Raw genomic sequence first — 20244 nt, forward strand, 5'->3', positions numbered from 1 at the left:
TCCCTGCTCCTGCTAACCTAGCAGTTCGAAAGCACGTCAAAGTGCAAGTAGATAAATAGGTACAGCTTCGGCAGGAAGGTAAACGGCATTTCCGTGCGCTGCTCTGGTTTGCCAGAAGCGGCTCAGTCATGCTGACTACATGACCCAGAAGCTGTACGCCGGCTCCCTCGGCCAATAAAGCGAGATGAGCGTCGCAACCGCAGAGTCGGCCACGAAGGGACCTAATGGTCAGGGGTCCCTTTACCTTTACCGTTGTACACTTTTACACTAGAGGGCACTCTAGCACCACACAGGAAGAGGGAAACCTGTTTTTCTCCTGCCACATTAGCTCTTGAGTGCCTTGTGGTTAGCCAGGCACTGATAAACTTTATAAATGAAGATCCTACAATCTAGGCACTAGATTCTTTCTGGGGAACAACGAGTGATTATCAGCAAAGTACTTTTATCCTTAAGCAGCTGAAAGTTTAACAGCTTTATTATTATTTTTAAAGCGTTTATTAATTTTCCAATAAAAACATCCAATTAACATATCAAATCAGATCCAATAAAAATAAAAAAATAAAATAAAGAAAAGGTCCAATTGTCTTCCAAATTGTAATAATTTTGTTTTGACTTCCCACGGTCTGAATTTCGAAGCGCATTCAACATCATAGTCCTGCCTCTCATCATCCTCAGTGTTATTCATAATTCCATGTCCGATTTTTCCCTTCCACATTTTGACTCTGGTTCCACGATCCTCATTCATGTCAGAAAACCGATACTTTTTTTTTTTCTATGGAGTGCAGATTTGTCCTGTATATTGTACTCCTTCAGCTGTTTTTTCATCGCACCACTTCATTTAATTGCATCCAATTTCAAAGTTCTGTCCAGCTCTTTGAGAGTTGTTATTTTGGCAGCTCCCAGATCGTTAATCTTTCCCATCCAGGTGTTATCAAAGAAACAGAGAGATATTTCCTTCTGTACCCTCCTTGTTGATTTATCTTAAACAGACTGTTTGCAATGTAGTCATATATCAGACAGTTAGCAATTGGCCTTTGGAATCTTCCCTGTCCCCCCTCCGGGCCCTAGAGGGGGGCTGCCAGACATCCATTTAGCCCTCTCTCTCGCTCGTAATAAAAAAAACACATCTTTTTGCAAACAGTTGTATATGTAATATTGTTTCCAGTCTTTATAACCAACCATCCATTAGCTCCTGTTTCTCTTAATCAGGGAAGTATTTCAGATATTCAATAACGACGTGGTGGGAGACGCCATTTTGTCCTTTGTCCTTTGTTTTCGTCTTTAACAGACATTTCTGGTCTTAGAAGAGAAGTGGCTGCGATTAGATCCCAATTATATATGAAAGTCCATCTGATCTCACTTTTTGAAGAGCAATTTAAGTTCTTAATGAGACTTGGCATGCATTACGGATTGTTGATGTTAAGGATAAAAGAAAGTTTTTTTTACATACCAAGCCCCTCCATATTCCAAACGTCATGATGAGGATCTCTTTGAAGTTCGATCTTTTGCACCAGAGACTGTACATACTGCAGGTTTTTTCCAGCTTCTTCAATTCAGAGCGTGTCTGTTTGTTTTCCAAATCTTTATATTTTCCCAAACAGATGCGTCCGGCTATGGGGTGGCGTCACAGAAGTGTCAGCCGTCCATAGCTCCGTGACCCAGTGCCCCTGCCGTCTGCCACATCGGCAATCTGGGGCAGACCGCGGGTCATTGAGACAGTCCTCCCCTGCCCTGGGGAGGCTGCCAGGGCTAATTACCCCCATACCAGCCCTGAATTATTGGAACGGCTGAAGTCCAATTGTGTGGGATCAGCCATTTTCCACCGCTGGAAACAGCAAGTGAACTTTAGCAGCTTTAAGGCTGTTTTAATCCGTCATGATTTTATGTCTTAATTCTGAGTGAACATACAGAGGATTTTGCTGTTAGTTGAGTCATCTACTCATCAACTGATCTAATTCAAAGCTTGGAAATCCTTTTAAAGAAAGATGTTTCCAGCACTTCTGATGACTGTGTGTTTGTGTTTGTGTATGAGCACACATGCCCAGTTCAGATCTTTGTGGCTCTAATCGAAATAATGTTCTGTAGCCAGATAGGTTGTCCCTCTCTTCCCAGCTCCCAATGTGGTGATGTAATCATTTTAATTTGTACCAAAGTATGAGGGAAAGTATCAAATACAACCTCTTCCCCTTTCATAGAATCATAGAATTGTAGAGTTGGAAGGGAGAGCAAGGGTCATCTAGTCCAACCCCCCCCCCACCATGCAGTAATCTTTTTGCCCAATCTTAACCCTGAGATTAAGAGTCTCATGCTTTACCCACTGAGCTATGCCATGGTCTTTTATTTTTGCTGCATTTCCAGTTATGATTGCCTCCCTAATGCAATTTAGGGGTGGGGGTGGGAGAGAAAATAAATGGATATTAAAGCAACACTATACTAACTTGTAAAGGGTGAGGTTAAACTGATAAGAGTTGATTCCTAGAGAGTGGACGCAGACCATAGAGAAGGAAATGGCTAGAGTAATCTGTAGAAGTCAGGGGTCCCCAAACTAAGCCCTGCGGGCCAGATAAGGCCCAAGGGGCTCATACATCTGGCCTACGGCGACCCCCGCCTCCCACTGCCACCGCCTGCTCTTACCAGCACTGCACTGCGCAGCTTCCCACTTCCAGGTCGGAGGAGCACCAGAAATAGCTGGTGCGCATGCGCAAGCTTTATTTCTGGTGCACATCCGGGTTGGAGGAGGCCCATGCACATGCGCACAAGCTATTTCCAGGGCTCCTCTGACCCGGAAGTGCGTCGGAAATAGTGTGTGTGCATGCGTATGGGCATGCGCTCCCCCGCCTTCCGGTGCACCACGCAATTGGCGCTGGAGACACCAGCCCGAGGCGTGGTAAGTTTGCTGACCCCTGGCATAAGGCATAGCCAGCCCCAAAATCCACTGAACAGCAATGGGTCATCTGTACCTGGGGAAATTGCAGTTCATCAAGTTAAAAAGTAAAAGTTGGATTTTCTGAGCTGTGTGAAGGCAGAAGTTCTTCAGGGAAAATATGAGATGGGGATATTGTGCTCAGAGAGTTTTGCCAAGTGATGTTAATCCTTAATGCATGAAAACTTCTGTTAATCTTTAAGGTGAAACAAGACACTTAGTTGTCCTTATTATAAATGGAAGGAAAATCTATTTTTTCATGAGGCCACTACCAGCTGGGATCTGGTCAGTGCATGGATGGATGACTGCCTGGGATCCATGGGATCCAGAATGGAAGAAATGTTGGATATGGGAGCTTATTTTGCCTACACTTGCAGCTTAATCATTTGTCCCTGTCATCTGGGTCCAATGCTTTGGAGTGCAGTTGGGAGATACTGTGGAGCAAAAGAAGACCAAGTGTCAGGAGGCTCCTGGCCTGTACGTCCAGGTGGAGAGCAATTCTCCTTTTAACTCAGAGAACGCATGTGCCCTTTCCCATGACATTGCTGCTCTGCCAAATCCCTCTTCTGCCTCCTCTTGCATTGCTATTATGTGGTGGCCATGTAAAGTGTCCTTCTCTGCCCACAGGAGAGCCAGGCCAGCTGGTTGGGCGCATTGTCCAGAGCGATCCTTTGCAGCGCTTTGATGGCTACTTGAACAATGAGGCCAACAATAAGAAGGTTGCCCGTGATGTCTTCACCAAAGGCGACTGCGCCTATCTCACAGGTGAGGCCCTCCTTCTCCGATATATATCCTGCTGCCTCTGTGCAAAGCTGCCTTCTTCCAGGTAGCAAGGCCATTTGCCTGCCTAATGCCTAATGTCAAACCAGCGTGCCACATCGTGATGCAGTATGAAAGGACACTTTCTATTGTGGACCGGTAGAAGGAGATCATCAAATGTTGATTGACATCCTGGACTGGGGAAAAGCCAGGATATAAACAACTTCTTCTTCATATTATTATTATTATTATTATTATTATTATTATTATTATTATTATTTATTTGCTAGTCGCACAGGGCAACCCAAAGCGACTTACAACCAAATAATAACTGCTGGGTGCTGTAGTGATAAAGGCGTAGGTAGCGAAGGACCACACTTTCATCTTACTGTGAGTTCTTTCTCTCTCTCCCAAACCCCACCCCGCAATGTCTCCCTTTAGGTGATGTTCTGATCATGGACGAGTTGGGCTACATGTTCTTCCGAGACCGCACAGGAGACACTTTCCGCTGGAAGGGTGAGAACGTCTCCACGACGGAGGTGGAGGGGATGCTCAGTCGCATCCTAAACATGACAGATGTCGTGGTCTACGGGGTGGAAGTTCCAGGTAATAGGTGGCAAGAGTTTCTGGGTTGTCCCCCAATGTTGCCCTTCTCTTTTCCTGCAGGGCAGAAAGTTGATTACTATATATACTGGTAGTTCATTGGACTGTTTGAGGCAGCTCACCAAGAGTTTCTGACTCCAAACTGTTTAAAATAGCACCAAGTAAAAACTCCACACACTGGTCTTGGGGCTGTGAGGATCACAGTCCTGTTTGTTTCCAGGCACAGCTATTCAATGTGGTGTTTTGTTTATAATCTTTACAGCTCCAAACCAGGGACAAGGAACACGCAGCCCTCCCAGGTGCTGTTGGGCTCTCATCATCTCTGACCGGCATGGCTAATAGTCAAGGATGATGGGATTTGTAGTCTAACAACATCTGGAGAGCCAGAAGAGTTCCATCGCTCTGCTAAATGTTCTGGGCCCAATATACTTCAGGGAATGCCTTCAACCTCGTGAATTTCATGGGAATGTATTCAGCCTACCCCTGGCAAGTGGTAAAATAATTTGTGGATGAATCAAACTCCTGCAGTCACTTGTCAACTAGAAGATTTCATTCTGTGATATTTTGGCATGATGGCACAACACGGCTTAGGAAAAGGGGGAATGGCGGTGCGGTCCTTGCTCAAGTAGAGGTCTGTGGTCCCTACTTTTAAATTTATTTGGAAGTGCTGGTGCAAACCTTTAAAGCCCTTCCTAGCCTATGAGCAGACTACCTCAGGGATCACCTCTTCTCCATTTGCTCTGGCTTATAGATCGGCTTCTGAGTCTTCGGCTTTACATCCCATCACCATTTGCAGTACAATGGGCAGCTATGAGAGATGGAGCCTTTTCGCTGGTGGTGCTGTAGTTCAGCCCTTATGGTCCCTGGCCTAAAAAGGTCCTGATAGTCACTATGGACACATCCACACCATATATTTACAGCAGTATCATACCACTTTAAAGAGTTGTGGCTTTCCCCAAAGCTGGGGTGAAACTGGACTTTATTTCACCCAGGTCAAAGACCTAGCTTGGCATCCCCAAATATGCATTTGTACACACACACACACACACACACACACACACACAGGCTTGGAGGCCCAATGGTGTCCCTCTGGAAGCTTCACCCGGGGCAAAAGCCCTGACTAGTCTTCACCCCAACCCCATAGCTGCAAAAAAGTATCCTAGTGAAGCAACGAACGTAAGCTGGTACCCTCTTGGAGTCAATAAGGATCAGGCAGACTCAGCAAATGGAGAATTAGAAGGTGAAGTTTATTGCCAGGCAATAAGGACCCAGTTTGGAATCTCTTCCAAAAGAAACTGGGACCCCGATTGACAGAAATCCAGAGGTCTTTATACCTGAACAGATCACAGCAAATCATAGATCATGAGACAACCATGAGGCAGTCACGATATCGCCAGCGAAATTAGCCAATTAGCAAGCTCCTTGCCATGCTTCCAGCTCCTGGTCAAGCACAGAGTTCTAGTTCTGCTTTCCGTTGCTTGCAGTCATGCTCTGTCTAACCTTTCCCCTAGTTATGACAGGACAGGGAGTTTGGAGATTTTGTGGTTTTGCTCTTCCTGTTCTGTGGATTAATTTAGCCTGTATCTGCGGGGATTTTGTACCAGAATCTCTGATTCACGTCTCCCCCTTGTCCAGGGTACACGGATGTTTGTAGGGGAAAGGTCGGCTCCTAATTTTGCTGTTTCAAGCAGTTTGCAGTTAGCTAAGGCACAGCTTCCCTTTGATTCAAAATGGATTATAAAATACTGTAAGCCCTGATTATGTGTGACCATATATGAATATATTGATAACTGATAACTGATTATATGGATAGCATAGGGGTAGCCCTTCTTCCTTGCCTCACTGGGAACTCCTGAATGTTGTTAGGCAACCCCTATTCTCCTCTGTGTGGAATTTCTAGAGTGCTGTTACCATTGATCCCTCTTCCCAGGATGCTCTGGGAACTGTAGCAACGTGAAGGGGAATAAGGGTCTCTTAACAAACTATAGCTTCCAGGATTCTTTGGGAGAAGCCATGACTGTTTAAACTGGTGCGGTAGTGCTTTAATTAGATGGTGCAGGTGTAGTTGTTCAGAGTCATCTTCAAACAGTTGTGGAAAGAACCATTTTGAAGGAGTTGCTTTTATTTAGTGCCCAATATCGGAAGGTTGGCGGTTCTAATCCCTGCGACGGGGTGAGCTCCCGTTGTTTGGTCCCAGCTCCTGCCCACCTAGCAGTTTGAAAGTACGTCAAAGTGCAGGTTGATAAATAGTTACCACTCCAGCGGGAAGGCAAACAGCGTTTCCGTGCACTGCTCTGGTTCTCCAGAAGCGGCTTAGTCATGCTGGCTACATGACCTGGAAGCTGTCTGCGGACAAACGCCGGCTCCCTCGGCCTGTAGAGTGAGATGAGTGTGCAACCCTGGAGTCGTCCACGACTGGACCTAACAGTCAGGGGTACCTTTACCTTTATTGACAATTAAAATAGTTTTTTCCCCTTGTTCAGGACAGAATGGGGTAGCAGGCAGCAAGGTATGTGTGAGGAGAATTGAGGCAGATAGGGAACCAGTTGTGAGCTATGCCCGCCTTGATTCTTCTCACAAGAACTCCAGCAAAGTGGGGGGGGGGGCATGCATTACTACCATATTTTTTGCTCTATAAGACTCACTTTTTCCCTCCTAAAAAGTAAGGGGAAATGTGTGCGCATCTTATGGAGCGAATGCAGGCTGCGCAGCTATCCCAGAAGCCAGAACAGCAAGAGGGATCGCTGCTTTCACTGCGTAGCGATCCCTCTTGTTGTTCTGGCTTCTGGGATTCAGAATATTTTTTTCTTGTTTTCCTCCTCCAAAAACTAGGTGCGTCTTGTAGTCTGGTGCGTCTTATAGAGCGAAAAATACGGTACTCAAATTCTCACACCACCTTTACATTCTACTTGAATTGTTACCTTTATTGCATAAGCATGGATTTCAGAGTGTGCCTTCATGTTTTAACTGATTTATTACTTAAAATTAAAGTTCATGTTTTAACTGATTTATTACTTAAAATTAAAGTTATAAGCAATGGGGATGGGAAAGGGATTTAATGTTGTGCAAAGTATGAGATTTCAGCTTCTTCCTCTGCAAGCAGAATAATGCAGCGTGGAATGTGATTCCTCAGTAGACTTGTGTTCCTTGCAGCAATGCAGAATTTTGTATGCATTCAGTTTTCATGATGCCATTGCATTCAGGAGTCAACTATAAGGCAGAGCTTTGCAGTTCAGTTATGACAGAAGTTTATTTGCATACAGTACTTCTGCTGTGGTTACTGAGTTACTTTTGCCTTTTGCGCACTCAGGACAGATAAAGGATTTTGGATAACTTTTTATTTATTTCTTGTTTTAACTTTGTAAAAAATAAAATAAAAAAGCATATTAGATAAAATGGAAGGTGAAACATGAGCAGAGTACCAGGAATTAAATATATGTATCTGCTTCCATGCGAAATAGCTTTAAGCTGCGCTGGATTTAGGGTGGTGCAGGCAGTTACCCCACACAGGGTGCTGAGCCGAGGGAGCAAAAATTTTTGACCTCACTCAGGGTGCCATACTACCAAAGATTACCAAAGTCCACCTCTGGTATTAAGGTGTGTATCTGTGTGTGGCTGTGGCCCCAGCCTCTTTTGGCTGTGCCTCTGCCCACTAGTGGAACTCTAACAGTTTTCCCCAGGATAACAGCTAACAGCTTTCCAACGTGAACAGCCAATGAAGCTGAACACCAAAATATTGAGGGTGGATAAAAGAAAGTACTTCTTTACACAGCACAAAATTAAACTCTGGCACTTGCTCCCCAGGAGGCAGAGATGCCACCAACTTTGGTAGCTTTAGAAGAGATGAGGAGAGGGCTATCCATGGCAGCTAACCACAATGGCTCTGCTTTGCCTCCACGGTCAGAGGCAGCAATGGTTCTGAATACCAGTTGCTGGAAACCACAGGAGAGGAGAGGGCTGTAGAAACTGAAGGAGCGTCTCCACCCCCATCGTTCAGCCAGGACACTGAGGTCCAGTGCCAAGGGCCTTCTGGCGGTTCCCTCACTGCGAGAAGCAAAGCTACATTGAACCAGGCAGAGGGCCTTCTCGGTGGTGGCGCCCGCCCTGTGGAATGCCCTTCCACTAGATGCCAAAGAGAACAACAACTACCAGATTTTTAGAAGACATCTGAAGGCAGCCCTCTTTAGGGAAGCTTTTAATGTTTAATAGACTATTGTATTTTAATATTCTGTTGGAAGCCACCTAGAGTGGCTGGGGAAGCCCAGCAGAATAGCTCTAGAAACCTCAGAGTGTGTTTTTTGTGTTCTAGGAACTGAAGGGAAGGCTGGGATGGCAGCAGTTGTGGATCCAGACCATTCCTGTGACTTGGAGAGCTTTGCAGAGGAAATGAAGAAGGCGCTGCCTGCTTATGCCCGACCTGTTTTCCTGCGTCTGCTTTTGGAAGTGCACAAGACAAGTGAGTCTCCTTGACAGAGATACGCAAGACGCTTTAATCTGACTGCGAAACATGGAGGTTTTCTTGGAATGTTTTTCAGAAGCCACATGGGTGTAAAATCAGTCTGTAAACAAATGGCACCTACAGAAAAGGAGACTCTTGTCTGCTCCACATGTGAGCTGCTAATACTTTTCTGGAATGTAGTTCAGCACAAATGCATTTATTTAATACGATTTCTAACAAATAAGCCACAATATGGCTTGCGTCAGCTGAACCTGGGTCATGGTTTGAAGGAAGAAAATTGAACCTAGCAGTTTGAAAGCACCGCGGAGTGCAAGTAGATAAATAGGTACCGCTCCGGTGGGAAGGTAAACGGCATTTCCGTGCGCTGCTCTGGTTCACCAGAAGCGGCTTAGTCATGCTGGTCACATGACCCGGAAGCTGTATGCCGGCTCCCTCGGCCAGGAAAGCGAGATGAGCACCGCAACCCCAGAGTCGGCCACGACTGGACCTAATGGTCAGGGGTCCCTTTACCTTTACTTTAAGAACATAAGAACATTCTGCTGAGTCAGAACAAAGGTCCATGCAGTCCAGCATCCTGTTCTCACGGTGGCCACCCAAATGCCTGTGGGAAACCTGCAAGAATGATCCAGCCACAAGACACCTTCCCCACCCCATGGCTTCCTCCATGTGCTGCATATTATATAGTTTCTCCATGCCTTTGCTTCTGCAAAGAAAACCTCCACTGTCCTTTCCACTGCTGTTCTCAGTCAAATCCTATTTGCGTCTTGTTTACACTGTGTTTTAAAATCATCTATACACACTGTTTTAAAATAATCTATACACACTGGAGAGCCAGTGTGGTGTAGTGGTTAAGAGCAGTAGTCGCGTAATCTGGGTAACCGGGTTCGCTTCCCCGCTCCTCCGCATGCAGCTGCTGAGTCACACTTCTCTGAAGTCTCTCAGCCCCACTCACCTCACAGAGTGTTTGTTGTGGGGGAGGAAGGGAAAGGAGAATGTTAGCCCCTTTGAGACTCCTTCGGGTACTGATAAAGCGGGATATCAAATCCAAACTCTTCTCTTCTTCTTCTTCTTCTTCTTCTTCTTCTTCTTCTTCTTCTATAAACATGTTCCAATCCTCGTTAAAGTCAGTCTCTTTTTTATGTCTAATTTTACAAGTCAAACTAGCCAATTCTACGTATTCTGTCCATTTCAACTGCCATTCTTCTTTAGTAAGATACTGCTTCTTCATGGCATTTTTGTGTATATAATATTTACGTGGCTGTTGTTGCATAAAGAAATAGATTTACCTGTGTTTTTTTTGGGGGGGGGGGGACACCTGTTCCCATTATCCCTAATAAAAAGACTTCTGGTCTTATGGGGAGAGTTGCCTTAAATATCTTTTTTATCTCATTATAGATCATCTCCCAAAAGTCTTTAGCCACTTTACCCATTCACCACATGTGATAAAATGAACATTCTGCCTCTTAACATTTCCAACAGATGTTTGGTGCAAATTTATACATCTTTGCCAACTTACTTGGTATCAGATACCACCTGTGTATCATTTTCATAAACTTTCCCCTCAAAGTATAACACCAATGGATCATGGCAGATTTAACCATTTCATCTTTGGCTTCCCATTCTAACCATATCTTATCCATCCTCAAAATCAGTTTTTCTCTATTGCATCACAGAACAACTAATAAAGGGAAAGGATGTGTGGACACTACCACTAATAATACACTAGTATTCCCCCCCCCCCCGCAAAAGCACCAATCTGGAGGGGCACAGAATGTCCTTCAAAACTTCACACCTGCTCTCCACACACCTACACCCATCACCTCTACACCTAGAGATTGCTGTTTCAGCAGGGCTGGTCCTAATGTCAGATAATAATAATAATAATTTTTATTTATACCCTCCCCTCTCCATCCAGAGCCGGGCTTAAGGTGGCTAACACCAGTAAAATTACAATAAAAACATAAAAGGAAAAAAAAACACAATTTAAAATGCAGGTTAAAATGCAATTTAAAATGCAGCCTCATTTTAAAAGTAGCCCATAGGCTCAAAACCATAAGGGGAGGGAAACATAAGGGTCAGACTGAGTCCAAACCAAAGGCCAGGCGGAACAGCTCTGTCTTGCAGGCCCTGTGGAAAGATGTCAAGTCCTGCAGAGCCGTGGTCTCTTGTGACAGATCATTCCACCAAGTCGGGGCCAGTACTGAAAAGGCCCTGGCCCTAGTTGAGACCGATCTAACCACCTTGAGACTTGGAACCTCCAAAATGCTCTGTAACTGGTGAACATATAACATGGCAGCAAGTGTACTGATCCTGGCTCAGTGGCAGAGCATTTGCATCCCAGCCAGAAGCCCCAGAAAGCCACTGCGAATCAGTGTGGACAATGCTGAGCTGGTTCAGTAAAAGGCAGTTTCCTTCCTGCGCCCCTAGGCATACATTTCATTACCGTACTTTTCGCTTTCCCTTTACAATGAATAACTGAGGAGAAAACACAAGGACAGCATCCCGTAACCGCTTTTTCTTTTTCTTCTTCTTCTTCCCACCTCCCTTCATCTTCTCTGCTCTCAGGTACCTTCAAGTTCCAGAAAATGGACCTGCGTAAGGAGGGATATGATCCCAATGTGGTGAAGGACAAGCTTTATTTCCTTGAGCCCAGGCAGTGCCGCTACCTCCCGTTGAACGAGGACATCTTCAAGAGAATCCAGTCAGGACAAATGAAGCTGTGAAACAGCCCCTGATCTTCTCCGTGACTTCTGCCCCTCTGTCTAGGGTAGGGTGGTGGGACTGGAGCTTGCAAAGGAAAGGAAAAGCCAGTGATGGTTAGAGATTTAACAAAATGGCGGCGGGGGAGGGGGGAGGGAGGCGCAGCAAGTTGTCTTTTGGTTTAGTTTTTGATTTGACCTGTTTTTGTAGAAGATGATGGCCAATGGCAGCCTCCCCCGACCTGGTGCCCTCCAGGAGTTCTGGACTATAACTCCCATCGTGAGGGAAGCTTGCCATATGGTTTGCAGGGGGACAGCTGGGGACAGGGGGGCAGGTTGATGCATACCAAAGCATAGAAGCACTATGGCTTTATTTTCTACTTGGTTGGAACAGTGGCCATGCTGTTTCCTGTTCCTCTGGGTTGAGCATGCTAGGTCAGTGTGTCAGTTTCAAAGGCTCTGCCCTCCGGTTCCCTAGGCCCCATCCACCGCTCTACATTTAAAACAATACCACACCATTTTGAACAGCCATGGCCCCCCCCCCCAATAATTCTAGGAACTAAAGGTGCTGAGGTGTTTAGCTCCGTGAGGGGGTGGGCCTCCTAACAACTTTCGGGACCCTTAGCAAACTAGAACTCCCAGGATTCTTGGGAGGGGAAGCAATGACAGTTAAAAGTGGAACGGTACTGTTTTAAATCTATAGTGCGGACGAGGCCCTGATCTCCCTTTGCCCCTTTTCTGTGTTTCCCCATAGGACCCACAAGGGCTGCACTGCTTCATTACGCCTCTGGGTGGTGCCATTGTGCTTCGTTTCTCTGGGGTCCACCTTTGATCCTTCTCCCTTGCCATGGTTGTGATTATAACTTTTTATGGGGAGAGATTGTCTCTCTCTTGCGACTGCACTGTCCCAAGTTTGCGGAGCGGGCAGGAAGGGCACAGTGACTCAACTTATTCCAGGGATATGGGTGGTGTGTTTGGTTTGGTTTTATTTTCACAAATGGATGAGTGGGTTTTCATATTATTATTTTTTTGCAATTTATTGCAAGTTCCATTTTGTTTTTTAAGAAGCAGGAAAGGGTTAACGGCAAGCAATTCTGCCCACAGTGCAAGCTGGTTGGCTTTTCATCCCCCCCCCTTTCCCCCCCCTGTACAGTAGTTTGGCCAACAGCATCTCATTCTGTGTCTCATGTATGAACACAGATGTCTTCATTCCACTTCTCCTATAGGGGTGGGGGAGCTTTAAAAGGGTCAGAGGCAAAAATTCTCCTTTGGTCAGTTTCTTCATCTGTTTGCCCAGCAGTTGTGTCTCAGTGTGAATCCCACCTGTTTCTTAAGTTTTGCTAGGTGGCTTTTCCACCTCCTGCATTTTCAGAAAGGCGTGTGTGTGCGCGCGCGCTTGCGCTTCAAATTGCTCTTAAGTGATTTTCACGAACAAAGATACAGGGGCATGTTGGTTGCTTGGCTTCCTCAAACCCACCACTGACAATGGCATAGTGTACTGTCACGATGGCACTAGGGTGCATGTGCAAATAAGACCCCATGAATGCATCCCTGTTGCAGAGGAGCAGGTGCATGGCACTTGTGGGTTGTTCATTTTATATGCATGGGGACAAGGGGGCCTTGTGACAGCTGCCCAAGGCAGTCCAGAAGGCTCAGGGCCACCACAGGTTCCATTTAATTCCTTGCATCACAGAGTGGAGCCTTGCCTGAGATGAAGGCTGTTTGGGTGTGAGCCAGGTGGTCCCATTCATGCTATGATTCTGTCTCTCTACTTAGCCATAGAACTGAATGGCAGGACCCTTGCTGGGGAAAAGGAAGCCTGGCCTCATCTCACTAGCACCTATCGGAAGTGTCAGTCCAAACAATTGATGAGTGCTTCGATTCTTCTGCTATGTGCAATGTTTGCATACGTGCTGTGAGTTTACTGCGCACCTGTTTGGGAGAGCCCAGCTGTAGAGCATGTGCTTTTGCATATAGAGACAACGGTTGCTGCTTCAGTCTGTGGCAGGGCTGGGGAGAATCTCTGCCTGAGACCGTGGAGGAGTTTGCAGGCCACACTGGACTTGGATGGAGCAATGCTTTGACTTCACACAAGACAGCTCCTTGTCTCTTAGTACTTTGCACAAGGGTGTGCATTGGTGCCATCCAGCATAGCTGTCAACTTTCAGATCTGAAAATAAGGGATCAGCAGCCTCACCTGTCCCAGGGACAGTCTACGGGATATCTAACAATCCGGAATAGCGGCGGGAAACGGCGCTGGAATAAGGGAATTTCCCACAAAAAAAGGGAAGGTCGACAGCTATGGCCATCCAGGCAGGACTCTGGGGCAGGGATCTAAGGATCCGCTCAGCAGGGCTGGCTTACCATATTTTGAAGTAAGTCTAAAATGACCTAAATGTAGAAGGATGGGAGAATAATCTCAGAGTTTGTAGCAACCCGGGAGTTCTTGGATCTAGTGCTATCCTGCAAGGCATAAGGCGTCTGCTCAGCTTCCTTTCAGCAACCTCCAAGGCAGGGGGTGGGGAGCCTGTGGCCTGTCAGGTGTCTTCCACCTATGGCTCCCTTCACCCCTCGGCTATGTTGATGGAGCTGCGTTGCCACAGGACCCCTGACCCCACTCAGAGGAAGTCAGGGGCCCTTTGCTCTCTTGCTGCAGGCTGCTTTTGGGACTTCAGCTAGCCATTTGCCAGTTTTCATGCCAAAGTCCTTGCCCAGAATTTTTTTAGGTAGAAAAAAACACCTCTGTTGTTTGTGAGTAGGGTAATTGCCTTGGGAGTCGTAAATCAGAAAGGGGAGGGCTGTAACCAAAGGCATGCAGAAGGCATGCAACCCCGGCCATTGCCAGGTAGAGCTGGGAGAGACTCTTGTCCAAAAACCCTGAGGGCCACTGCCAGTCAGTGTCACCAATACTGAACTAGATGGACCAATTGTCCGAATCTGCATAAGGCAGCTTCTTGTGTTCCCACTGCCATCAGCCCAGGGTGGTATCCAAGTGGGTTCTACTCAGAGTAGTCCGATGGAAATTAATGAACCTGAGTTAGTCATGTCCATGAATTTCAGCAGGACTGCTTTCACAAGGGCAGAAATCCAGTTTCTCTTGAGATACCAGCGTCACTTCCAGCCAGGTGACCTGTTCATTCAGCACTCATTCTGATCTGTTTACAGAAAATCTGCACAAAAATGAGAGTGACTTTTTCCGATAGGCTTGGTCTGCACTTCTTTTCAGTGCATTTCCCCCTCAATTTCCTTATTGCAAAAGTTAGGGCAGGGGGTTAGGAGCGGACAGCAGATTTGTTGCACAAGGGCATGAATGAAATTTTAATTTGCTGCCTGAATTTGCCCACATGTGTTTGGCTCCCCCCTTAAGAATAGCAACAGCCTGGGAAGCACTGGCGGTTATTGAGGCAGACTAAACCTTGTCTGCTGGTCCTACAAAATAGGAACAATCAAGCATAGAGGGGCAGTGCTTGAATTACTGGACTAGCGAGCACCTATGTCAGAAGAACTTTAGGTGATTCAAAAGCAGTGTAACTACGCCAGCTGAAGATATTTGGGAGCTCCAGTAATGATGTTGCCCTTCTTTGCTTTGTGCTCATGAGAAGAAGACTTTGCTGCGGTTGCTTTGAGGGCTCTTTTGTGCCTCTAGATTCCTCTCTCTCTCTCTCTCTCTCTCTCTCTCTCTCTCTCTCTCTCTCTGTGTGTGTGTGTGTGTATGTAAACTCTAATGTATTGATATGGATTGGGAAGCAAATCACAGACCTACCTTCTGGATCTCCCCTGGTGTCAGGGCTTGACCTGAGATTTCAGGGTTTTAGCCTCCTTTATAGGGTCTTCACATGGGTGAAAGGAAAAAAATCAAGATGAGAAGGGCAGAAGAGCAAAGAGTAAGGTTACCACAACTTCCGTCATAGAGCTTCGGTATGCTGATGACAACGTAGTATGCGCATGTTCAGAGGATGACCTCCAAACCATCCTAAATGTCTTCGCAGAAGCTTACGAAAAGCTTGGCCTATCACCCAACATTAAAAAACCCAAAGTGCTGCACCAACAAGTACAAAACAACCCCTTTGCAGCGCCACAAATCCAACTCAATGGTGTAACGCTGGAAAATGTCAATCACTTCTCCTACCTGGGCAGTTACCTTCCCACAAGGGCTAACATTGATGCCGAAATCCAGCATCGCCTGAGCTCTGCGAGTGCGGCTTTCTCCCGATTGATGTGCAGAGTGTTTGAGGACCATGACAGTTGCAGGGAAACCAAAATGCTTGTTTACAAAGATATTGTACTAGCAACCTTGCTGTATGCTCGTGAAACATAGACCACATAAACTCCATCTCCAACTCCTCGAAAGATTCCATCAACAGTGTCTCTGAAAATTTTTACATGTCACTTGGGAAGACAGGCGAACTAATACCAGTGTACTGGAAGAAGCAAAGATCACCAGTGTTGAAGCAATGATTCTTCAACATCAACTTTGTTGGGCTGGTCATGTTGTGTGGATGTCTTCCAAAGCAACTACTCTATTCCGAACATAAAAATGGAAAGCGTAATGCTGGTGGTCAACAAAAGAGGTTTAAAGACTTTCTCAAGGCAAATCTAAAAAAATGTAGTATAAACACTAAAAATTGGAAAACACTTGGCTGCGAGTGCTCCAGTTGGACAACAGCCTTTACCAAAGTTGTCATGGGCTTTGAAGACTCTCGAACTCAGAACGCAAAGGAGAAATGTGCAAAGAGGAAGGCACACCTGGCAAATCCACACCGTGATCAGCTCCTGCCTGGGAACCAATGTCCCCACTGTGGAAGGACGTGTAGATCCAGAATTGGCCTCCACAGTCACTTACGGACTCATTGTTAAGACCGTGTTTATGGAAGACAGTCTTACTCAGCTATGAGTGACTGCCAGAGATGAAGAAGAAGAGGCAACTACTTTCCATGTACCTGAGAGCTTTTGCTCTTCACTCTGCTCCTCCCACCTCACCAGTCAGGGACTTGCTCTGCCCTTGCTCCCCAAGCTGCACCCCTTCATAGTTTAAGACTCAGGACACCTGATGGCTCTGCTCCATCCCCACTACTGACCACAGACACCTGAGTGCAGTTAGGTGGTGGTCCAAAATAAAGAGCACCTATATACTGAGTCCTGTGGCTCTAGGAGGTTTTTTTTTGGGGGGGGGGTTGCCCAGTATGGGCAAGATTCCCACAATGGGCATTTCACCTTCCCAGGGACCTACTGCTTACTCACTTTCCCACTCTGGGCCCAATACATGTAACTGCCGCAAAGAGGGCAAGCTAAGAGGCAGTTGTATTCATTCCACTTTGAGAAGCAGCTCCCACCACTTTGAGATGGGATGGTTGGGGGCTTCTTTTAAAACCACTGTGCATGATTCATTGGGAAAACTTCATGCACATGTTGCTTTCCCCCTCCCCTCCCCTCCTCCCCAATGTGCTGTGTTTTTAATGTGCTCAATCGGGTGGACTATTGAAGGCAGCAAAGAACAAGCTTTTCCTAGCCAACCTTGTGTCTTAACTGTAGCCCAAATACCAGATGATGCAGCCTGAGAGGTATGCTTGCATTCCTCTTTATTGCAGCCTCCCCCAACCTGGTGTCCTCTGTACATTTTGGAATCCAGTTCCTATCAGCCCCGGCCAGCATGACCCAATGGCCAATGGTGATGGAAGTGGTAGAGTGTTGGGTGGGGGAAAGGCTATTGTAGCGCATATGACTCTGGTGCAGGGAGGAAGACCCAAGAGTTCTGTGCTGGTGACATTGAAATCCAGGCTGTGTTCCTGAAGACAGAGTTAGTTCCGGGCATGTCTTACATGAGTGGGTCATACACATTTTTGAAGTAGGCATGGAGAACATTTGCGGTTCTCCAGATGTTGGTCTTCCCAACTCCTGCTGCAACCAGCATGGCCAATACTTAGGGGTGATAGGAGTTGTGTCTGGCAGGCTCCTGATGCTTACCATCTCTGTTTCTTAGAACAGGACTACATAAGGATATTCTCCCCATGCCTCTAGCGTACTGGTTAACTGAAGCTTCCTTTGCAATCATATGGTGCAAGTAGCCAAAATGCACCATGGTGGAACGAAGCATCCACAAGAGTGCTGTGAAGGTTCTTCTTGCCCCAGGTACTGAATGGGCTCCAGCTAGAGACATTTTGGTGGCGGGAGTACAGACAATTAAAATGGGTCTTTTTACTAATTATCATGGGGCACAGGGTCTGCCATGCTCTTTGGTGAACCTCAATCAGTTGGTCCCAATGGGAGCTTCTCTCTTTCTCTGGATTTAACAGCGGTTGTGAATTGTGTTTGACTGGGCGAGGGTTGCTTGTACTTTGGTGCAGGAGGAAAGAATACATGCTGTGATCCAGATAGCACTGGGCCCATTCCCGTACCTGATATCAACTTCTCTCTCTCTATTTTAAAGAAGGCACAACAGCAAGTTTAGTATCCGGCTTGGCCGGCCCTACCATTGGACACCCAAAACCTGATGCCTGAGGTGGCTGCTTCTGGAACTGCCCAAAGAACACAGTTGATTAGGCAGTACCAAAATGTCTAAATAACTAAATACATTGCCTCATAGTAGAGCCGATTCTGGAACAAATGGTGCAAGAGTTAACGGCAGCTCCCATCAGCCCCAGCCAGAGTGAGTAATGGCCAATGATGATGAGAGTTGGGGTCCAGCAACATCTGGAGGGCTGCAGGACCCCCAGTCCAGAGTCAGGCTGCTGTGCCTTCTTGCTGCTTCCTTGATTAAGCTGCTCCCTTCAGGTTGATCCACAAACAAGCAGTATTTCATGTGTGCGCACAGTTGTGCACATGACCATGTGGAGAACTTGTGGATGGACTGACTGTTTACAGAGGGGCAGCTGTTTAGAGCACACACTTTTTAGGCAGAATATTGGATCCTAGATGCTTCCAGTTGAAAGGATCTGGAAGCATTTCTGCCTTGCACCCTGGAGAGCTGCTGCTAATGACATAGATCCTCCAGGAATAAGAGAACACATAGCCTTGACCATGAATGAAGCAGCATCCTATGTTCTCTGAATGCTGCTTGTGTGTATGTGTGTAAACAGTAGAGGTGTGCAACTGTGCTCTGCTGGGACCAAATAAAAAGGTGAGCCGGTGGTTTTACCCAATCCTGAGTCAAACTGCAATATCAACAAAGTACCCTGAGTCAGGTCAGCGCCTGCCAAAGCTTTGGCATATTCTGCTGCTGTTTGTCTGGACTCTATACCTTTCCGCACGTTGTATCTCTATGTTTTCCTATGTCTCTATGTTTGTGTACTCTAGGTCCATGCCCTTGGGAGCGTGAGGAAGGCTCTGCTTCCTTTGCCAGGGTGGGGTGGAAACCCCGAAGAATCTGGCGGCTGGGGGCACCTGGTTGTGCCCCTTCAGAATTTTTTTTGGGGGGGGGGCGCTACGCTATTGGCACCGAAGAGTTGTGGACTTTCTTTTTATGAGTTGAAAACTTCATTAACTCTTTTTATAAGTCATCCAAGGAAAAGTCCTTACCACCTGCTTTTTGTTCAATATTTACAGAGAGAGGCTGGAACATAGTCTCTTGGAATAATTGCATTTTTCCAAGTGACCTACGGGTGGCACTGAGGGCCCTTTGCTTCTGAGTCCTTTTTTTTTTTATAAATAATTTTTATTCACTTTCCAATAAACATTTTTTCCAAATTTAACATTTGTTTTGACATATTGCTTCAAAAAAAATGTCAAAACAAATGTTAAATTTGAGTCCTTTGCTCAACTACTTTCAAGGCTCGCTAGGTTCTGGGAGAAGAGGGGTCTGGAATGCTTTCTAAAGACACTGTGTCCATCAGCTGTTGTCCCCCTTCCTCCTCTCCCATTATTTCCCCACTTTCCCCCTCATTTGCCTCTGAGCTATGATCTCCCTCAAACCCCTGTTGTAATTCTGAACAACTTCTTCTTCCCTGGAAGGGTTAGGCTGGAGAGGGGTCTCCACCATTCCTCCTCTGCCTAGTCCCTGACAGGTCTATATAGGCAAACCACAGTCATGACTCTATGCCATGAATGGCGAAAGCAAGCAAGCTAGACCATGGATTGCCCACCATATCTTTGGAAGCGCAAACCACGGTTTGCGTTCCAAACCATTATTTAGAAAGATATCTGAATTAAGCCGGTGTCTTCAAGACAAGGAGGTAAAATCATCTGATGTTGCAGCTGCTCCTGTTTCAGTGGTAGGGAAATGGAGACGCTTTAATTAAATTTCCCCCTCCTGTTTACAACTCTAAATTGCCTTCCACGTGAGAAGCTTTCCACATCAATGGGAAACTCCCTTCAATTCAGCACTGACTAAGCTCTGCAAAAGATAGTCCTGGGAAGGAGATACACAGGGAAGAGGGAGATATGTGCTCCATATTGAAGATGGTAAAAAAGAAATAAAGCAGAAGCCCTGCTCCTCACTTAGCTTGGTGGGTGTTTGGCTAGAATGGCTGTTCATGGCTGCCTCGCCTTGAAGCTTAGGAAGTTCAGCTTCCATTTTCTCACTGCTATCCATCACAGTTTACTAAGCTTCCTTGAAAATGTGCCCCCTTTCCTAAGGTGTCTCCGTGTGTAATTCCAGCAGCTGACATCCTTTGGGCACTTGTCTGCTGTGCGGACTCCCTTTGTTTTCCTCGTTTCGTTTTCTGACCTGGTACTCTGAGCATTACCAGGTGGTAAGTTCTCAGCTACCCACTTTTGATTTACCCTGGTGCCCCCAGGTTAGTGTCATTCCGGGGCAGCTTTCACCAGTGTTGTACCTTCTGGGTGTTTGGGCCTGCAACTCCTAC

The 20244-nt window shown here is 46.3% G+C and overlaps 1 protein-coding gene and 1 long non-coding RNA gene across 3 annotated transcripts in view; one reads left to right on the plus strand and one right to left on the minus strand.

Annotated features, from left to right (window-relative positions):
- Positions 1–11484, plus strand: part of SLC27A4 (solute carrier family 27 member 4) — a 35695-nt gene extending 24211 nt beyond the window's left edge. For both annotated transcript variants that reach the window (XM_083423068.1, XM_083423069.1), the window contains exons 11-14: positions 3551–3688; positions 4124–4288; positions 8595–8741; positions 11310–11484. In XM_083423068.1, coding sequence (XP_083279194.1) covers positions 3551–3688; positions 4124–4288; positions 8595–8741; positions 11310–11467 — 608 coding nt within the window. In that variant the 3' untranslated portion in view covers positions 11468–11484. The remainder of the gene's footprint in view (positions 1–3550; positions 3689–4123; positions 4289–8594; positions 8742–11309) is intronic.
- Positions 11485–12589: 1105 nt separating this feature from the next.
- On the minus strand, positions 12590–19069 carry LOC310669361. Its single transcript, XR_014507139.1, has 2 exons — positions 16025–19069; positions 12590–15915 (listed from the first exon to the last, which is right to left on the minus strand). It is a non-coding gene; the product is annotated as an uncharacterized lncRNA (long non-coding RNA).
- Positions 19070–20244: the final 1175 nt, after the last annotated feature.

Source organism: Podarcis tiliguerta, assembly GCF_965153285.1.
Source record: "Podarcis tiliguerta genome assembly, chromosome: Z".
Taxonomy (NCBI): domain Eukaryota; kingdom Metazoa; phylum Chordata; class Lepidosauria; order Squamata; family Lacertidae; genus Podarcis; species Podarcis tiliguerta.